The following is an 18146-nucleotide window of genomic DNA, read 5'->3' on the forward strand; positions in this document are numbered from 1 at the left end:
TGTGCAGTAGTGATTTTATGGATTTAATGGCCTTGTTATTGCAAATGTGAATTCACTATAGAACAGTTTTGTATAAATTAACAATTTGTATTATCCTATATTCTTTTTAAAAACCTAAATTTAAATGCCTTTCCCTTTTTATTAAGCAAAATCACCTCCCCTTCCCTACTACTTTTTTACCTCCACTGCAGAAACAATTCATCTTTTGATTTAATAAACAGTAGTATATAATTTCTACTCATGTAAGCATCATGTCTTTTAATTTATAAACAAACTGAAGATTTGTTTTTAACAATGAAACACTGTGTATTGGGCTTATCAAATAAAAATAACATGTTTAATTAACCTGTGTTGATCACTCTATTTTATAATATAAAGTAGTAAGCTTTTTTTGGCTATAGTGAAGATCTCACTTACCATTCAACCGGGATGGTTCATTTTTACAGTGAAGCATCTTATAGGTCTAGATATGGTTTTAGGCTATTCAATTTTTATGAGCAAGTCTTGGTATGGTTTTATGCTATTTTTCTGACCCTCAATATCCATTTGAATATAGAGTCCCTAAAGTCACTATCTTAACAATATACAACAAAAGCATCACTAGATTTTAAATATAACCATGTGTTACCTCAGAGTTGTAAACAGTACTGTTCAACAAGATGAAGAATCCAGGGAAAACATTGAGAAGAACAATTATGTAGCCATAGATTTGGGAGTCAGCAAAAAAGGCTAAAAAAATATATCTATGTACATATATCACATTAGAGTAGTTTTGTATCACTCCAAAAACCTTTTAACCAAACATGATCTGAAAGTGACTAAATTTAGGTCACATCCATCTTTAAACTTTTTTGAGGTGGAGTATCAATTACATATTTCCTTTTATCTTTTCTTGTATAAAGTCAGTTCATTATGGTGTGAATAAGATAAACCTTTAATATTAAAATTTCTTATTTTTAAATTCAAGTTTAGGAAAAATAATTAAAGTTTATAAAGTGTACAAAATTACCAAAGACAATATTGAGAGTCATCACAAAGGTTAGGACCAGTGTACTTCTGAAGGATACCAGAAGATCCAAGATTATTTCACATGTTGTCTCACTAAATAAGTTAAATTATTATGCAAATAAAACTATTTTAGCATTAACAATCTAAATCTACAAGTGAAAATAAAACATTTACCTGTAGTTTTTCTTTACCCAAACAAATGTCATGAACATCCTCATCAGACATAAAAGCACACAAACTCCTGAAAAATTACATTAGTTCTTTTAAGGAAATAGGGAATTCAGGAGGAGGGGTGTTGGGATATAATAATTGGTCTCAACTAGATTATTAATAAATTTGTTACAAATTACATATTTATACTTTTAGGACTTAATTTAGAGATAATTTGCTTGAAATATTGTACCTTGTTTTTGTTAAATTATTACAAGTTTAAAATATCTAGGAGAATTGTAACATGTTTTATTAAATGACAATATATCCATTCAAACAGATTTACTGGAAAGATTGGCTTTAAATAATTAAAAGAAATAAACCTATGGGAATGATGATTGCATATTCAGCCCAGTCATTCAACCAGCAACTGTCCACATGGCCTCCCACACTTCTGAAAATACATATTAAACTTACATTCTTTAAAATTAAATTATATATATTCAAAACTCAAAAATTTGTGTCCCTTGAAGAAAATTATTTTGCTGCATGATATAAAAATATTGTCCAGAGAAACATAAATGTTAGTTTTTTTTTGCATATGTATGTAGTATAATGTAAATGTATGTACATTCATATTTCATAACAAATAATGTGTTAATTTAATTTTTGAAATGCATGAATAAGTCAATTTAGCATTTTGTCAGATATACAAAGAAACATGGTTTTTTTTTGTAATTGTATGTATTTATTGTTTACCTCCTCAGATAGAGATGGTGATCATTTTGTAGGCTAGTGATGAGCACTCCTCCAGCTAATAAAAAATATTAATAATAAATTATTTTTGATCAAATAATACTAAAATTTCATTGAAATTGAAGGCTAAAATAAATTCTAAAATATAAGAAAAGATTCTAATGAATATGCTTCACCTATGGCAAATGCTACACCATATGCAGCTATGGAGAGGAATTTCAGGTTTGTCTGTGGGGCATCCGAATTGTAGCGGTAGTACACTTGTGAAGAATCTATTACTAAAAATATAACAAGATTGTTAAGAATCAGTCTCATAGCATAGGGATTTCAACATGATAGGGCTACCCTGTACTCAATATAACTCTGCCTAACCTAATTTCTATCAAGCATTAAATTGTATGCTTGGAATTTGGAAGGAAACTCCTGTTTCTCAAAAAAGTAACTAACAGAAACAATCTGAATTCATCAGTACATTCAGATATATCTTATTTTGAATTTTAAAATATTATTGTCATTTTATACATTTAAAATCTTACTTAAGGATTCCTGGAGCATTAAGAAATAATTCAAAATAAAATGTTTCCTCTTTACTTAAGTTTTAATAAGGTGATTCTCAGGACAATTATGACACAAAAATGTATATTTATTGGTAGTTTTCCAACAGATTATATAACATTCATTTTTTTTATTTGTAAATTATGAAACTTGTTGTTGATGAATATTTTGATTCTGTTATTAAAATCAACAACTACATTGGGTTAGAAATATAAAAAAAAACAAAATTATTACCTATCCATGCATAGCAGGCCACAAACCCAAAATGGGTTGCAGCTCCAAAACTCTCACAAACAGCACAGGGTAAAATATCAGTTCTACCTAGGAATTAATGAATATTCATGACACACAGCAAAACAGTATCTATTCATTCATATTACAGAATAATTTCAAACCATATATGGTTTTTATCAGTAAAAATATTTATGTTAATTAATTTTTAAAAAGATGGAGATTAGGCTGTGTGTTAAATGATTACATATTATTGAAGTATAGCAGTTCAATTTTATTACACATTTACTTTAAGAGATGGAGAGGAGAAGAGATATATAGAGATCAAGCATTATAGAAAAGAATTTAAAAAATAGCTTATAAAGTTGATGGATATGACACTAGCTTATTGTAAAACAAAAAAAGGAATGGAATGACTAATTTTTGTTTTATATTTTGATATAAAATAGTATTTTTATCTTGCCATTAAAATACTATTGAATATCTGCATAGTGTCCAATTACTACAAAATTGTTTGACTTATTTGAGAATATATGATTTATAAAAAAATGATTATTGGGCGTTATCCTCTTAGGAATTTTTTTCTTAATTTTTTTTCAATTTTATACCCCCTCCCCCCCTCAACTAAAAGACTGGGTTAGGTAAGGTTAGGTTAGGTTATATGGCTAGGGGGCCGAGCGCCCACGGCTAGGTAGGCTAAGAGGATAATACCAATTATTGTCTCTCCCTTATTTACAGCTTCTATTATTATTAATTATTTACCTACAAAGATTAGAAACCCAAGTTGTGCAAATGACATGCACAAGTTGAGATTTCTCTCGGCAGACCTCTTCATGTTCACTTCATCATCATCTTTGTCCCTAACAAAAAAAAACATTCTATATTGAAAAATTCAGATTCAATTTAATGAAAAAAAAAATTGAAGAAATATTGAGAGAAATATCTATTTCATATTATTAACCCTTAACAGTCAGGCCCCTTGCCACACCTTAATTGGTCAGGGGGGGGGGCGTGGAACCCCCCCCTCCCACCCTATTATCTCAGTTCCTATTAGAGCTAGAGCTTTTAGTCCCTGATTAATAATGAATTTCCAACTTTAAGTAAGACAAGGTCAATTTTCGCTTCCTTCACCCTTTTATTTAACAACCTTTGTTTTTAGATCCTTTTTTACTTAAATATTTCAAACGGCTGTAATTTTCTTATTTTTGAAGCTAGAAGAACAAATTTTTGCAAAAAATGTTATATTTATGTAAATTTTATATTAAATATATTGTAATATAAATTTCAGCGGCCACAGCTGTACTTGGCAGCTGCCAGCTGCCACAGTCACAGTCGCCGGGAAAACGGCAGCGGATCTTTATGAAATTTAAATACGTTATTTAGAAAGGCTTAAGTTTAAAATTTGAGTCAAAAATTGCGGCCACAGGAGCCTTTTAAAGATTTCTGGAGACCTGGAGGATCAGGACCTGCAGGATCATACCTGGAACCTGAAATCGACTTGAACACCTGTATTTCATATGAGAATGTACTACTAGAGGATATTTTAGTATTTTGGTAAGACAAAATGCTTTGTTTAAGTCAAAAAAACATTTTTTCTCTTTACCTGGATGACCCTGCCAGTTTTGCTGGAATCCTGTGCCCGCCAGGATGAAGATATTCAAAAAATTCCAACACTCAGTTATGTGTCATACCCATACTTAAAAAGTCACGCAGTTTGGGCTCTTTATCTTTTACACATATAAAATGAGAAAGAAAAAACCGAAGGGGGAGGGAGGGCATTAAGGGTTAAAGATAAGTTTCAAACAGTTTTTAAAATTACCTTCCAAAATAAAGTAACATTTCAGTTACAAGAATAGCCAAGATGGAGGAGCCACCACATATATAGGAGAGAAGCTTCAGTACTGAAAAAAATACTGTTCATAATGTTTTTAGTAAAGCTTTTTAGAAGTTGGTTAAAGATAGCCATACAAACTAATTAATCTTTGATGGCTGCAGAAGTCATTGTCATCATTATGTAGAAAGTTGTAATTTTTATGAAAGCTTTGTTTTGCAATGAAGCATTTAAAAATAGCTCTAAATAAAAAATTGTCTAGGACTGAATGTTAAATAAATAATATGTATAGTAGAGCAAGTCTTGGTTTTTTTGTTTACTATTGAAAAATAAACTTACCAGGATCATCAGCTTTAACTTCATTGTTAAAATCCATCATGATTCCAAAACTAGTGAGATGATCACACACACATTTCACAACTGTCTTGTCATTTTCTCCATATACCGCTTCTCTCTGAATTATATATAAGCTTGAGTAACCATCATTTAGAATTTAAGAAATTTTGTTGCATGTAATTCTAATATTGCATGTATAACGTATTTCTGAAAAAACAATTTTGCCTGATAAGTAAGTTTTTTTTAATTTTTCTTGCACAACATTTTTCCCATAAAGCATTTTTTGAAACTATATACCTATTATAGAGGCCGCATTTTTAGAGATAGTATAAAATACAAATTTGATGTACTTTTTTACAGAGAACAAGGACATATAATCATTTTTTGTATTCTTTCTAATTAAGTCAGAAAAAAGGAAAATTCAGTTTTTTCTGAATCACCATGTATGTGTGTCTGTCTGTCTATATTTTCAAAATTTCAGCATTCAAACATGCGCCTTTAATCTGTAATTGCATTGACTAGCAGTGCAGGAATACATGCTCTACAATTAGTGTCTGTATGTATGTCCATCTGTCTGTATATCAATAATTACATTCAAACAAGGATGACAACATCATTCAAAGCAAAGCACTGAAACAGTATAGTGTCAGAACTGAATAATCAGAATATAAATGTATAAGATATGAAGCAAAATAGTAAGTCATTTTTTGGTAAAACTGCTTGATGTAGGATAATTTTTATGGACATACTTACATTTTTAGGACTTGATAATAGAGTTGCTTTGCTTATAACATTATACTAGGTTGTCCCAGGAATCAATTTAGCAAAAATCAGATCAATCGGATGATTAGATCACATAAAAATTTGTTGTTAAAAAAGTAAAAAAATCAGCATGTTTAAAATGGACGTACTGACATTCTGATAGTAATTATAGAGTTTCTACGCTTTCCAAATCGTACCTAACTACTCAAGGAATCACCATGCAAAGTTTGAAATCAATAGGACAATTCTAACATGCCTAAATTAACAAAAAAAAGCTATCCAACTGTGACGGACGTATGGACAGACGCATGAACCAATTCTAATTCTAAAAAAGCTTCGCTTTTAGAAATTAAAAGTTACTGTAAAACTAAAGAATTTAGGTACACAGGGATCTAAATGGATAAAACAATGGCTTACAAATTAACATTTATCACCAAGGTTATTACACCAAATTACACTTCTGTAGATTACAATAAGCGGTTGAAACATTTGGACAAATAACTTAATAAATTAAAATATCAAAATACATTAGATTTGTGAGCCAACAAATAAGAAAACATTATTATAAAACTTTTGGGACTAGTGTAATAAAAAGCCTAATGTTACCTTCTTCACTGGTATGTATTCCTGTCTATATAATACAATATATCCAAAATTTAAACAAATTATACAAGTAGCGCAACTTCTTTACAATTGGTGTACGTCTATATGTCTATCATTGTAGCCTAGGTGTCATGGTACCATGAATAGTAGCACATAGACTCTACAAATAGGCTATGTCTGTATGTCTGTGTATCTGTTATTGCGGCCTATCTGTTCAGAATTAGCAGCGTCTTGAATGTCTTTCTGTATCTTTGCTCTTTATGGGCAGTTTGTCTTGTTTTATTTTTAGGGGGATGAAGGGGGATGGAATTATAACATTTTTTTTTTGCTAAGAATAATAAAAAGTAAAGGGATCTCTATCTGTGTACCAAAGAATTTCGCTAACCAATGAACTAATATGGTTATCCTTTACAATATAGCTTTTAATATGTCCTGGGAGGGTTTATAATTATGTAGGGGGGAAGGTACCACCACCTTCCCAAGAGAAAACAACCCTAGAAAAAAAGACAATTTTAAAACTTTTTCGTCTTAAAACAACAATTAGGATTGACCCCCCCCCCCCCAAACTCTATGGTCTCTTAGTGGCCTCTAGGGGCACAGCTGCTAGTAAAGTATAATCTATTTTTTTGTTGTTGAAGATTTCCTTGGTCCTTTTTTTTTTGCTGAATATTTCCTTGGTCCTTATACGAATTTTGCCTTAATTTTTTTTGATCACCTATTTGGGCAAAGCCCCTAGAGGTTAATATGAATAAGTAAGGTTTTTTTGACTAATGTTAAAGATTAAGGAAATTGATGGTCTAAATTGGTTTTACTTATCAGGTAAGCTTCATAAATATCTTTGTATGGTTTTAAGCTATTTTTCTGACTTCCTTCACCACTTTCTAATGTTTGGGGGCGAAGCAACTAGAAGAGTATACAGGGTGAGTCGTCATTATTAAGGGTTTAAAGCAACTCTGATGCAAAATTTCATTTTTATATTGTACCACCTTTTTTAGCAAAGTTTCTTAGTATTTTAGGTTTCAGAGTAACTCAAGAATGTGTCTTATTTGAAGTAAAAACCTGGCAGAATGGAGAGATTAAGAAACTCCAGAGTTTATGGACAGAATGTACAGATACATTTGGAGCAACAAAACCAAACCTTCACTAATCCAGATGCAAATGCAGAGGATGGGAAAAATATGCAAGATATAAGGACAAATCTGGAGATTAAATCCATCAGATGATAGATTGAAAAGAATGTTTAGAGAGGATTGGACATATCATGAGGATGGAGGACAATAGAATTGTGAAAGTAGGTACATTGAATGGATGGAGAGTCTTGAGTCAGCTAAGAAAGTTCTAGGAAAGAAACGAAGACAATATTATACTACAAAAATTAGTAAAGGAGGCTGGTATGGACTACACCAGGGTTGGACAAATGACCAGACAGAGAAAGGAGTGGAAGAAGAGAATCAACATTAGAATGAAACACTAGGTTTAGGAAAAGCATAGAGGAAAACTGAACAGAGAAGAGAAAATACAGAGAAACAACAAAATACCTGTGCTAACTAACTTAACATGTAACTTTACTGCAAAAGATTATAATCTTCAACTAACATGGCACAACACCAAAAACAAGTGCCAACCACAGAAGGAGGCGTAGTACTTCCAGTACTGAAAGCCATTTTAAGTTCTAGTTATTAAAGTAACATGTACTCAGAACATATTCTTAATACATCATTAAAGGAAGCCTGCAAGAAATACCACCCAAAACCCTAAATTTGAAGCCTTCAGCTTCTATAACAAAAAAGTTCTAGGCATTTTAAAATGACATTTTATGTACAATGAAAATTTTGAAAGAATTGCAGTGCTAATGTTAGAAATTTTGAAATTAAACTACGTGGCCTAGAAACAAAATTATAAGCTTATTTTTGTCATAAATTTAGGCAACCAGTAACTAATTATATTTTTACAATAAAAATACCAACTTTTATAGTCAAAATCATTAAAAAAAATTAAGTTTAACTTGCGTTGTACCGAGTGTACTGTAGCCAATCAGAAGGCTGAATCAGCTAAACAACCAATCACAGCTGAGCTTGTCTTAGTTTCCCCCTTTGTTTCCATTTGATTTTTGTTTAAAAATGCAATTTAAATCAAATTTTTTTCATGGATTTTGACTATGCGATGTGGTGTTTTTATTGTAAAAATGTAATCAGTTACCGGCAATCTAAGTTTCTGACAAAGATAAAGTCATAATTTTGTGTCTAGGCGACGTAATTTAATATTTTTTTTTCTTTTATAAGCATTGTAAATCTTTCAAAATTTCCATTGTACATAAAATGCTATTTTGAAATGCCTAGAACTTTTTTGTTATTGAAGCTGAAGGCTTTAAATTTGGGAATTGGGTCTACTTGTGGCAGTCTTTTAGCAGTTAAAGTGTGGTATTTCTTGCAGGCGTCCTTTAAGGAAAAATATGAGTGATGTTATTGCCAACAAGATCTAACAATAGTCTAAGATTTTTACAGATAGCTGTAACCAAAAACTTTGTAGCCATGTCAGGTGAAAATGATTCTAAATTTAATTGTGTACTGTGGTGTGTTGGTAAGTTAAAAAAAAATAAAGATTCTCTGGCTACCTCTCCAGAAGAAAAAAATGGATACCATATGATTCTTTTAAGCATTTTCAGTACAGTTTTACAAGCTACAATTTATTCTAATTTTGTCATTATCATGTGACAGAGTTTGGTGTACAAACAAAGCTAAAGGTTCTGTTACAAAATAGCAGGAAAAAAGCTTTGTCAAACCATATATTCATCTGTTGTGAATAATATTCCTAAAAATGCTATAAGAAATATCATTACTGAACATGTGTAATTTTCTAATATATGCCATATTTTGTTGGTGTGATGAAAATAGTCATTTAGGCTTGTAATGCTGCAATGCAACCAATCAAGACCCACAGTTATTGCAGAGGAAATGAATTTTAAAAGTATATTAATAAATGTTTAGAAAGATATATCCGGTTAGTTGAAAAGAGCATATGCACACAAACTGTCCTTAATTAGTATATTATTTAGAGACATCCATGTTTGATAAAATATTGTCAGATTAATTGTATTATAGAATTTCATTGATTCATAGTATTCAAGAAAATTTAGATTTAGAAAATCTACTTTAAAAGCAGTTTAGGAACAAAAACTGAATAAAATCTAATAAAATCTAACCTAACCTGACCAAAAGCCCTACACATAGAAAACTATTCCTCTTTTTTTTATTGATTTCAAAATAGGAAATTGGTATGGGCCAAGAGTAAAAGAAACTATACAAATAATTCATAAATTATATTTCTATGAAGTTCGTTTCAATCTCAAAACTCAACAATACATAATTCTTACCTTACATCCTTTGGTAGACCACTTTTTTTCTTCAGTATCCAAGTAGATACATTCTGGATGTTCAGGGATAAATTGGCATCCAGGAATATTCTACAAGAAATGTGGTAAACAAATTGAAATATTGACATATTTTTTATATATCTTCAAACTTACCTTATATAAATCTTCCCATATAAAAGTTATAGTTGAGATCAGGTTGTCCTTGCTGTAACTTCCATTGTTAATGGTCATTCCTATTAAATTTTAAAGATTTTTTTCGATTTACTAATAAAGACTTAATAATATGAATGTGAAATTCATGTTTATTTATAAAAATATGGATATGGAATAAATATTTTGGTGGTTTGTGAGGGGGAGGGTCGGGGAGGGAGAATCTTAGTAGTTGCTATACATATCAAAAGTCAGAAGTTTGAAATCTTGAGTCTGAATTTAGCAACAAAAGATATTCTGATTCAAAATTTCCTTTCCCACCTCATCCTATTTCTGCTGAAATTACAAAAGTATACATCCCTTTTAATATTATCTTAATTTACCTAGGAGACTATTACCAAGCATACCTCCATGGTTCAGTGAATCCATTGGCAAACTTATAAAAAAAACAATGTTTGAAATATTTTAAAATAGACTGATAAAAAACTGCCTAATTGTTAAAACTAGAAAATTTAAAAAGCTAACTGACTCCTAATTTTGAATTGCTTCATTTTGAATGTCTAATTTTTTAGGATAGTTAGAGTCAAAAACGTTTATAATACAAATTAAGTAACATTAATCATTTTTTTCATTGGTGAAAAGAAAAAGTATTTTTTATATTTAATATAAAAAAAGTATTTGAGCCATTCAAACTTTTGAATAATTATAACAAACTAAAAATTTAGGGAAATGAAAGAAATAGATGTAGTAAAATTGTTTCATATCAACTTTATCCTGGTTGTATATTGCATATTTGATAATTATAACTTAATAATAATACTTACTCTGCAAAGATAGGAGAGTTCTTGTCATTGATATTATTTTTTGACTTGATTGATGTCAGGACAAAAATATTATCATCTTTATTATCCAATTCCAACTCAACACATATTGTTCCCTGAATATCAAGCTACAAATCTACTTTCTTCTTCTTTGATTATCTCTTAAAGTTTTGAAAATTTGAGTTTTATTTATCTAAAATATCTTGATATATAATTACCTGGTTAAGTTGAAAACAGTATTCATTTGAATCTTGATTTTGAACCAAATTTTTAACTTGAAGCTCTATTGCTGCAAATTGTTCAGTAACTGAGACTTCTCTTCTGAAAAACAGTTTCAAAACTTAAGTTTACTTTAACAAAATTTAGGTATAAAAACTTTACTATTTTCATTTTGTGTTTTCTTTTATTTCTTTCTCTGCCAAGATTTCCCTTATTTTCAACAATAATATTGAAACAATTTTAACCCAACAGCTTTACACATTCTTAATGAAAATATAAGTTAAATATTTTTTTGTTATTATAGTTTTATATAATCTTCTTTCAATTATCTCTAATACTATGAAAGAATTTTCTCAAAGTTTAGATTGGATAATTAGAATAAAATGAGATTACCTAGATTTAGTATTGGCTAATACTTTTCCCAGCTTGTATCCCACTTGATCAATTGTTTCTAAAATAAATTGTAAAGATAATGAAAAAGATTTAAATTAAATGCAAGTGGATAAAAATTACTATTATATATTCATACCTAGATTTTTAACTACAGTTTTCATTTTGGTTATCATATCAGTAATTTCCTCCCAGCCAAGATAAGACCTAGATATGTTATCAATTATATTTTCCATGGTGTATTTCATTTTGCCAACATATGTAGTGACTAATTTTTATTGAGTAATTGATTTAGGACATGAAAAAATATTGGTTTGGCATAATTATAATACCATATCCTTTGATGATCTAATATAACTTTCAATTTTATTATTCTGATATATTTTGCCCTTTCCTAAATCTCTTAAATGAGGTTACATTCACTTTAAAAAAAAAAACAAAGAAAATATAAATAGCTACCAAGGTAAAATTAACTTTCATTTAGAAATTTTATACCCTACCCCTACCCACAATAAAAAAATTAGACATCTTTCAACATAAAATAAATTATTTATAGAATACTTTTATACCTAAAAATCTGATCTGTCACATTCAGGTATGTGTTGACAAAATTGGTATCATAGCCATCTTCACTATAGTACATAAAAAAAATATTAGACTTATAAGCCCTCAATATTTTCAATTGATTTTAAAATGGGGTGGAGGGTTCCAGTGCTTGACAGGCACTTTAACTGCATCAAAGCTTTTCATAATTATGTAGACAGAATTCTGCAGAAGCTGCATGAAATGAAATATCAGGATCATATTTACCCAAACTATAAATAAATTTTTCATTAATCTAAACAAAAAGTAAATTATACATTATATGACCTACTACATGTTACATTACCTGTAATATGTTCTTGCAACAAATTTTGCCAAGAGCAAAAAAAATTTAAATTTAAATTACATTTTCCATAAAAAATATAATCAAAATCAGGAGAGAGACAGATCTTTAAAGGGATATAAAATCAAATGAAAACTTAACAGTAAATATCCCAGAAAAGAACTTGATAATATAGAGACTATGAATGAACCTCTGTAAATAAAGAGAAGATTTCTGCAATTTTATGAATTGTACTAATCCTCATGTCAAGTTTAGAACTAATCTAAATCAACAGTCAGTGCTATCATGTTTTAGATTTACCTACTATCTGAGGCTAAATGTAGAAAAGCAGTATTTTAAACAAGAACAACAGGAAAGAATGAAAGAAACAAGGCCTCCTGAAAAACTCTTTATTGCAAACTTTACCTGGATTCATTTTGTCCATCAAACACAAGTTTATCTAATGCCTCTGTTAATCTGATTATAGTTCCTCCAAATTGCTCCTAATCAAGATAAGAAAATAAATAACTTAAAATGATAATTACTTTAGATTTTCTAGGTTAGAGAAGAAAAAAAAGTCAATACCTTGCTATCCTGGCTCAATTCTTCGTTTATGTAATCAACAATCTTGTTATCTGTATTGGAACCTATAAAGACATGATTTGAGAGTATTGTGTTAGATTATTTAACTGTAAAGTAAAGTTTTAGAATCACAGACTTTAATACAGCATACAATCTCATTTTTGACCAAAAGACAGACACGGTGGAATTCAAAAAAAATGTATTATTATCAATACAAAGATATCACAATCAAAAGCATCAATCTTAGCTCAAAAAAGGAATAAAAAAAAGAATTATAATTATCAACAATTAATGCTATATAAAGTTTACTTTCTTATGAAGATTTTGTATCAACACAATAATAATCTTATCATTTAAAATAATCATAATTTATAAAAAGCAGCCTTGATCAACTGTTTGGATAAATAACAGTTCAAAATTTTTTCACCTTCATTTATCATGTTGTCTATGTCCGCTACCCAGGATTCATAACATTGGCTCCTAAAAACAATTTTTGTTTTCATCCTTTCTCACAATTGTTAAGGCCATTTGTTTAAGGACCTCTAGGAACATTTTACTCCTTTTATTTTAGGATGTTAATCTTTTTTTGTTGATTTGAATAATAACTTACCTATCAGGCTCTGAACTGTTAAAGTCTCCTATAATTCCATCACAAAACCAATATGCATATCCTTCTGAAATATTTATATTGTACCTCAAAACTTATATCTCAATGTACATATAAGGTTTAGTTACATAACAAAACATTTCTTTGCTTTTCTTATAATACTTTTCAGTAACCTGTAGCATTTATATACCAAAAGTCCTTATTTTGGTTAACCTTAATATTATTCAGACAACTAACTTTTATATATTTTATATACTTTAATTAATTTTAGATAAATTGGAAACAGACTCAAGTTTACATTTACAATTTCAGGTTTGAAAGAGTCTCTTCAAAACTTAATCATAAGATAAACCATGTGTTTTTATAATATGTTTAATCTAAACATTTAAACATTGAAATTGACAGTATACTAAACCTGTGTAATTGGAATTTTCAGAACAATCTTTTATTGCTAGTTCATTAGAAAATGCCACCCATTCCAGACCACGCTTATCTGTAAATAATATATTAACATAATAATACAAATGCAAAAATGATTAAATGTAACTATGAAACTCTATGTACTATTTATTTGGCCTTTTGTTTACTACTTTTCTGTGGAAATTCTTAAATTTTGATTTAATCCCAAAACATCTTTATGAAGGATTCAGAATAGTCTAATCTATTTTAAAAGACAAGAATTCAATGTATGCTCTGTCTATTGATTTATTTTATTACCTATTTTGGTACATTCTCTAACTGTTGTTGTAGTAGTGGTGGAAGTTGTTGTTGTAGTAGTGGTAGTAGTTGTTGTTGATATAGTTGTTGTTGTTGTAGTAGTGGTAGTAGTTGTTGTTGATATAGTTGTTGTTGTTGTAGTAGTGGTGGTAGTTGTTGTAGTAGTAGTGGTAGTTGTTGTTGATAGAGTTGTAGTAGTTGTTGTAGTAGAAGTGGTAGTTTCTAATTGAAATATCTGAATAATAGAAAGATATCATTGAGAAACAATATTTTTTTATTACCTAAGTCTTATGTCCCAGAGTTAGGCTTAGTTGCATCATGATATCAAGTTATTAAACTACAGTGTGTTTTTTTATGAGAACTTTTTGAAAGCAATTTAACCTCACTCATAGTCATCAGAAGTTAATGACTAATGCCTTATTTTCTTTGTTTTTTAAGTACAGTAGTGCAGTGCCTCAAAGAATAGGGAATGTCTCAACACACCTTCAATAGGGTTATACAGTGTTTTTTTTATGCAAACTTTTTTTAAGGCAATTTTAACCCATTAGTGACGAACCGGCTTTTAATGCCCGGTTCCAGAAAATGCCAAAAAAAACAGGTTGTCAGTTTCAGGATTGCATCATTCTCAGTATGAATCCCCCCTCTACTACCCTGGTTTTCATTTCCCCTTGGAGCAGGCAGTTTTGGTTACTTCCGTTTGCCGGTATAGCTCAACAAAATTTGAAAACCAAGAAAAACGAGGTGATTTTAAAATACCCCTCCTAACTTTTTTGTTTTTGAAGTAAAGTTAGTGATTTTTTTCTTGAAATTTAAAGTTTATTTGCAACTACATTCATTTGTGAATTCGTTTTATTCAAATTATTATTTTTGATATGATTTTTTATCGTTTTTTACGTTCTATATTGGCCTGGCTCGGCCCAAGTAAAGATACCCGCCATTTTTATTGCCCGGCTCAGCGCGAGTAAAGATACCCGTCCACATATAAAATCAAAATTTTAAAACTTCTAGGAAATGGGTTTTTTTAACGGAAAACACTAAATGTGATATAAATTGTTTTGTATCTTACTTGTAGCTCTATCAATTACATGAGGTTATGTAGTTTTCAATTGTGGATCGTATTGTAGTATTAGCTACTCTACAACTCACTTTGGACGTTCAAAAATTACATTTTTAATTTTTTAGGCCAAATAACCGGGTATTTAGGACAAAACCGGGCTTAAATGCCGGGGGAAAGCACCAAAAAACGCCAAAAACGGTTACCTATGCCGAACAGTTTCTTTACTTGCGCCGAACCGGGTTTTATTGCAACTTTCCTGTGCACGCCACTAGAGCAAAACAAAAAAATTGGAATTCCATTTTTTTTATTATAACAAAGCTTTCCTGAAATTTTCAGCTCGATTGGTCCATAAAAGTGGCGCTCGGCACTAATAGGTTAATCCTTTCAAAGTTAACAGAATAATTAATGGTTTATATTCTTTGTTTTTTAAGACCATTAATAGAAAAACAAAGAAAAATTTCAGTCTTTATTTTAAAAGTAAAGTAAAATAAAAATTCAAAACTTAGGTGTCAACATCTATAAATGGTTTTTGAGCATCAATATGACCCCCCCCCCCCCCCCCCCCAATCTATTAAGGTGGGAATTGGGGCCCGATCTGTAAGGGTTAAAAAAAACGTCGCTTCACTTTTTTCAATATAAAATATAATTGCTATGACCATAAATTTTAAGATGTGATTGAAAATTTAAATAAATACCCAACAAGTTAGATTCTATACAGAGCTGAATTGTTTATTTTTTGAAATTGAAAGGAAGAAAAGAATCCATGATTTTTAAATCTTTGAAAAGTGTTAATTATAAATTATTTATAGAGCTAGGGAGGGAGGAATAAACTTGTAATCATTGCTAAGAAAATTTTGCAATGGAGATGGATAAATCCCTACTTGGAAATGGTCCATCTTAGTTGTTTAAATCTTATGAAATGTATGTCTTCTTAAATGTTTGTGTATACATAAGATTTTTGTATGTTTGTGTATATAATTATAATGCTTGTGTTACTAGGAGCTTTCCCTCAAAATGCTTAGCAAGCACAATAAATCCCTACTACCTTTTTTTAAACAAGGATTTTTTTGTAGTGCCTCTAGTATAGTACCCTTCCCCTGATAGTTTACCCTTTATTCAATATAACCTGACCAAAAATGAAAAACATTTTAATTACAATTTTATATAATAAAAGGGTGGTTGGTGGTTTCTGTGCAAACCAGGAACTTTGAGGGAAATTAGCGAATATGCCCTAGAGGCCTCTAAAAATGTTTTTTTTTTATTTTAAATATATAATTTGAGAAATAATTTGTCTATTTTAGGATCAGCTGTTTTTTATTCATTATTCTATGACACTACAGAACTATTTCAAAAAGAGACAGAAAAACATCCTGTTAATTTATTATAAGGTATATCTGCTTCTCTATAAATTGTTCAGCCAAGATTTACAACAAATGGGTTTTCTGTTTTTAGCCTTTTCTTGTTAATTTTCATCCTTTTACCAATAGAAATTGTCCATTCTTTTTGGAGATTTATTTTTATTTCTATTATTTTTTACCTTGCAATAAGAAGAATCCATGTCATATCTACACTTAAAATCAGTGTTTGGTACCCAGGCTAAACAAAAATAAATAATAGTGCAAAATTCAACACAAGTTGAAAGAATTCATGAACACATTAAAAGTTTTGTTCATGACAGCTATGACAGTTAGGTAGCTGAAATTATTCCAGTTCACTCTATTGAACATACAGGGGATAGCAAAAATCGGCCAAAAAGATATCTTTATATATAAAGATGAAATGTTAAAGGTCAAATTATTAATAACAGTTCTGCCTTTATAAAAACTGTTTCAACCTCCTAACTGTCTGAATCTGATTTATGTGTGCTGTATACAATCTTATCTAGAGAAATTTAACTGTATACATATATCATCATTATAATCATCCAAGCATCAGGCTCCTTGTGCCAACAAATGACAAATTAGAGCAGCATTGTTTTACAGTAACCCCCCCTCTTCCTATTTTGAAATAGATTGAAAAAACAGGGAAGGGTAGAACTTATGTCTCATTGAGTGTAAGGCTTAAAAAAACACCTGCCTTCATTAAAATTTATCTATCTACATAATACTTCGGGGGAGGGGATTGTGATTACCAGGTACTTTTTGGTAAACCACCATCAAATGTTTCAATTTTATTGATGTATCCATGATAATAGGCGAGCACATGGGGATATAGGGCAGTTATTGGCAAGAACATTTTTATAATACCTCATTTTGTTCCATCTGTCTTTGTTTTCTTTTTATTACTAGCTACTGCGCCCCTAGCAACTAGGGGCTATATATTGGAAGGGATATGTCAGATAAATATTTTAAAACCATACCCAGACATTTAAAAAAAAATAGCCTTAAACCAACCCAGGACCTATAAGAAGCTTTACATGGGGACCATATCAGTTACACGGTTAGCAAGATCCTTAGCTACAGATAAAAAAGCTTACTACTTCATATAATAGGATAGTGAAATTTGCTTGGTGTTGATCATTGTGTAGATCATTCTTAGACTACTATGTCTGTCCGAGTACATGCTAATAGAAATTGGATATGATGTATGGTTTTATAATTAATGATTCTAAATTACAGAATATGTACCATAATTAATTTCAATAAATTTGGTGATCTTCGCTTTTATGATTCACTTTTAAGTTTAACACTTTAAAAGTATTATGTCCTTTTATAATCTAAATAGAATATGAAATGTTACCTTCTCCTTCATCACACCAATTCTCCCCTAATAATATTCATAATTAGGTATGCAATATTCAAATTTATTCTTTAAATCATTCAATATCACAAACCATATCTTATATAAGTTAAAATACTGAAGCTACTCCAAAACGTCTAAATAGAATAGTAGAATAACATGACTAAAACTAAGAATGGTTTGTCCATACAAAAATAGAAATACAGATCAGATAACAATCTTTGGTCAAGCATTCCCAAAAATAATTTAGATACATTTATTTTATATTTATGTATCTTGCATGTTATTGGATATTATGAGAATTAATATTATATTGTTTAATGCTATTCAATCTTTAATTTACTCCTATTATATACAGAATTAAAAATTGCAAGCACCACCTACATTATACACA

At 29.8% G+C, this 18146-nt stretch overlaps 1 protein-coding gene across 1 annotated transcript in view; it reads right to left on the reverse strand.

The window, feature by feature from the left end:
- LOC145304070 (adhesion G protein-coupled receptor L3-like) overlaps positions 1 to 18146 on the reverse strand; it is a 31285-nt gene that overhangs the window by 1483 nt on the left and 11656 nt on the right. Inside the window, exons 7-32 of the mRNA XM_080145831.1 lie at positions 17753 to 17779; positions 16551 to 16609; positions 13957 to 14191; positions 13655 to 13732; positions 13243 to 13306; positions 13060 to 13112; positions 12636 to 12697; positions 12477 to 12553; positions 11755 to 11817; positions 11325 to 11392; positions 11189 to 11246; positions 10795 to 10897; positions 10580 to 10692; positions 10139 to 10191; positions 9759 to 9838; positions 9606 to 9695; positions 4871 to 4985; positions 4520 to 4601; positions 3463 to 3560; positions 2704 to 2790; positions 2091 to 2192; positions 1918 to 1972; positions 1542 to 1612; positions 1183 to 1249; positions 1010 to 1101; positions 629 to 729 (exon numbers count right to left, since the gene is read on the reverse strand). Of these exons, the coding sequence (XP_080001957.1) occupies positions 629 to 729; positions 1010 to 1101; positions 1183 to 1249; positions 1542 to 1612; positions 1918 to 1972; positions 2091 to 2192; positions 2704 to 2790; positions 3463 to 3560; positions 4520 to 4601; positions 4871 to 4985; positions 9606 to 9695; positions 9759 to 9838; positions 10139 to 10191; positions 10580 to 10692; positions 10795 to 10897; positions 11189 to 11246; positions 11325 to 11392; positions 11755 to 11817; positions 12477 to 12553; positions 12636 to 12697; positions 13060 to 13112; positions 13243 to 13306; positions 13655 to 13732; positions 13957 to 14191; positions 16551 to 16609; positions 17753 to 17779 (2153 nt within the window). The remainder of the gene's footprint in view (positions 1 to 628; positions 730 to 1009; positions 1102 to 1182; positions 1250 to 1541; positions 1613 to 1917; positions 1973 to 2090; positions 2193 to 2703; positions 2791 to 3462; positions 3561 to 4519; positions 4602 to 4870; positions 4986 to 9605; positions 9696 to 9758; positions 9839 to 10138; positions 10192 to 10579; positions 10693 to 10794; positions 10898 to 11188; positions 11247 to 11324; positions 11393 to 11754; positions 11818 to 12476; positions 12554 to 12635; positions 12698 to 13059; positions 13113 to 13242; positions 13307 to 13654; positions 13733 to 13956; positions 14192 to 16550; positions 16610 to 17752; positions 17780 to 18146) is intronic.

The sequence above is a fragment of the Acartia tonsa genome, chromosome 13 (assembly GCF_053477335.1).
Source record: "Acartia tonsa isolate MP-2025a chromosome 13, ASM5347733v1, whole genome shotgun sequence".
NCBI classification, from domain to species: Eukaryota; Metazoa; Arthropoda; class Copepoda; order Calanoida; family Acartiidae; genus Acartia; species Acartia tonsa.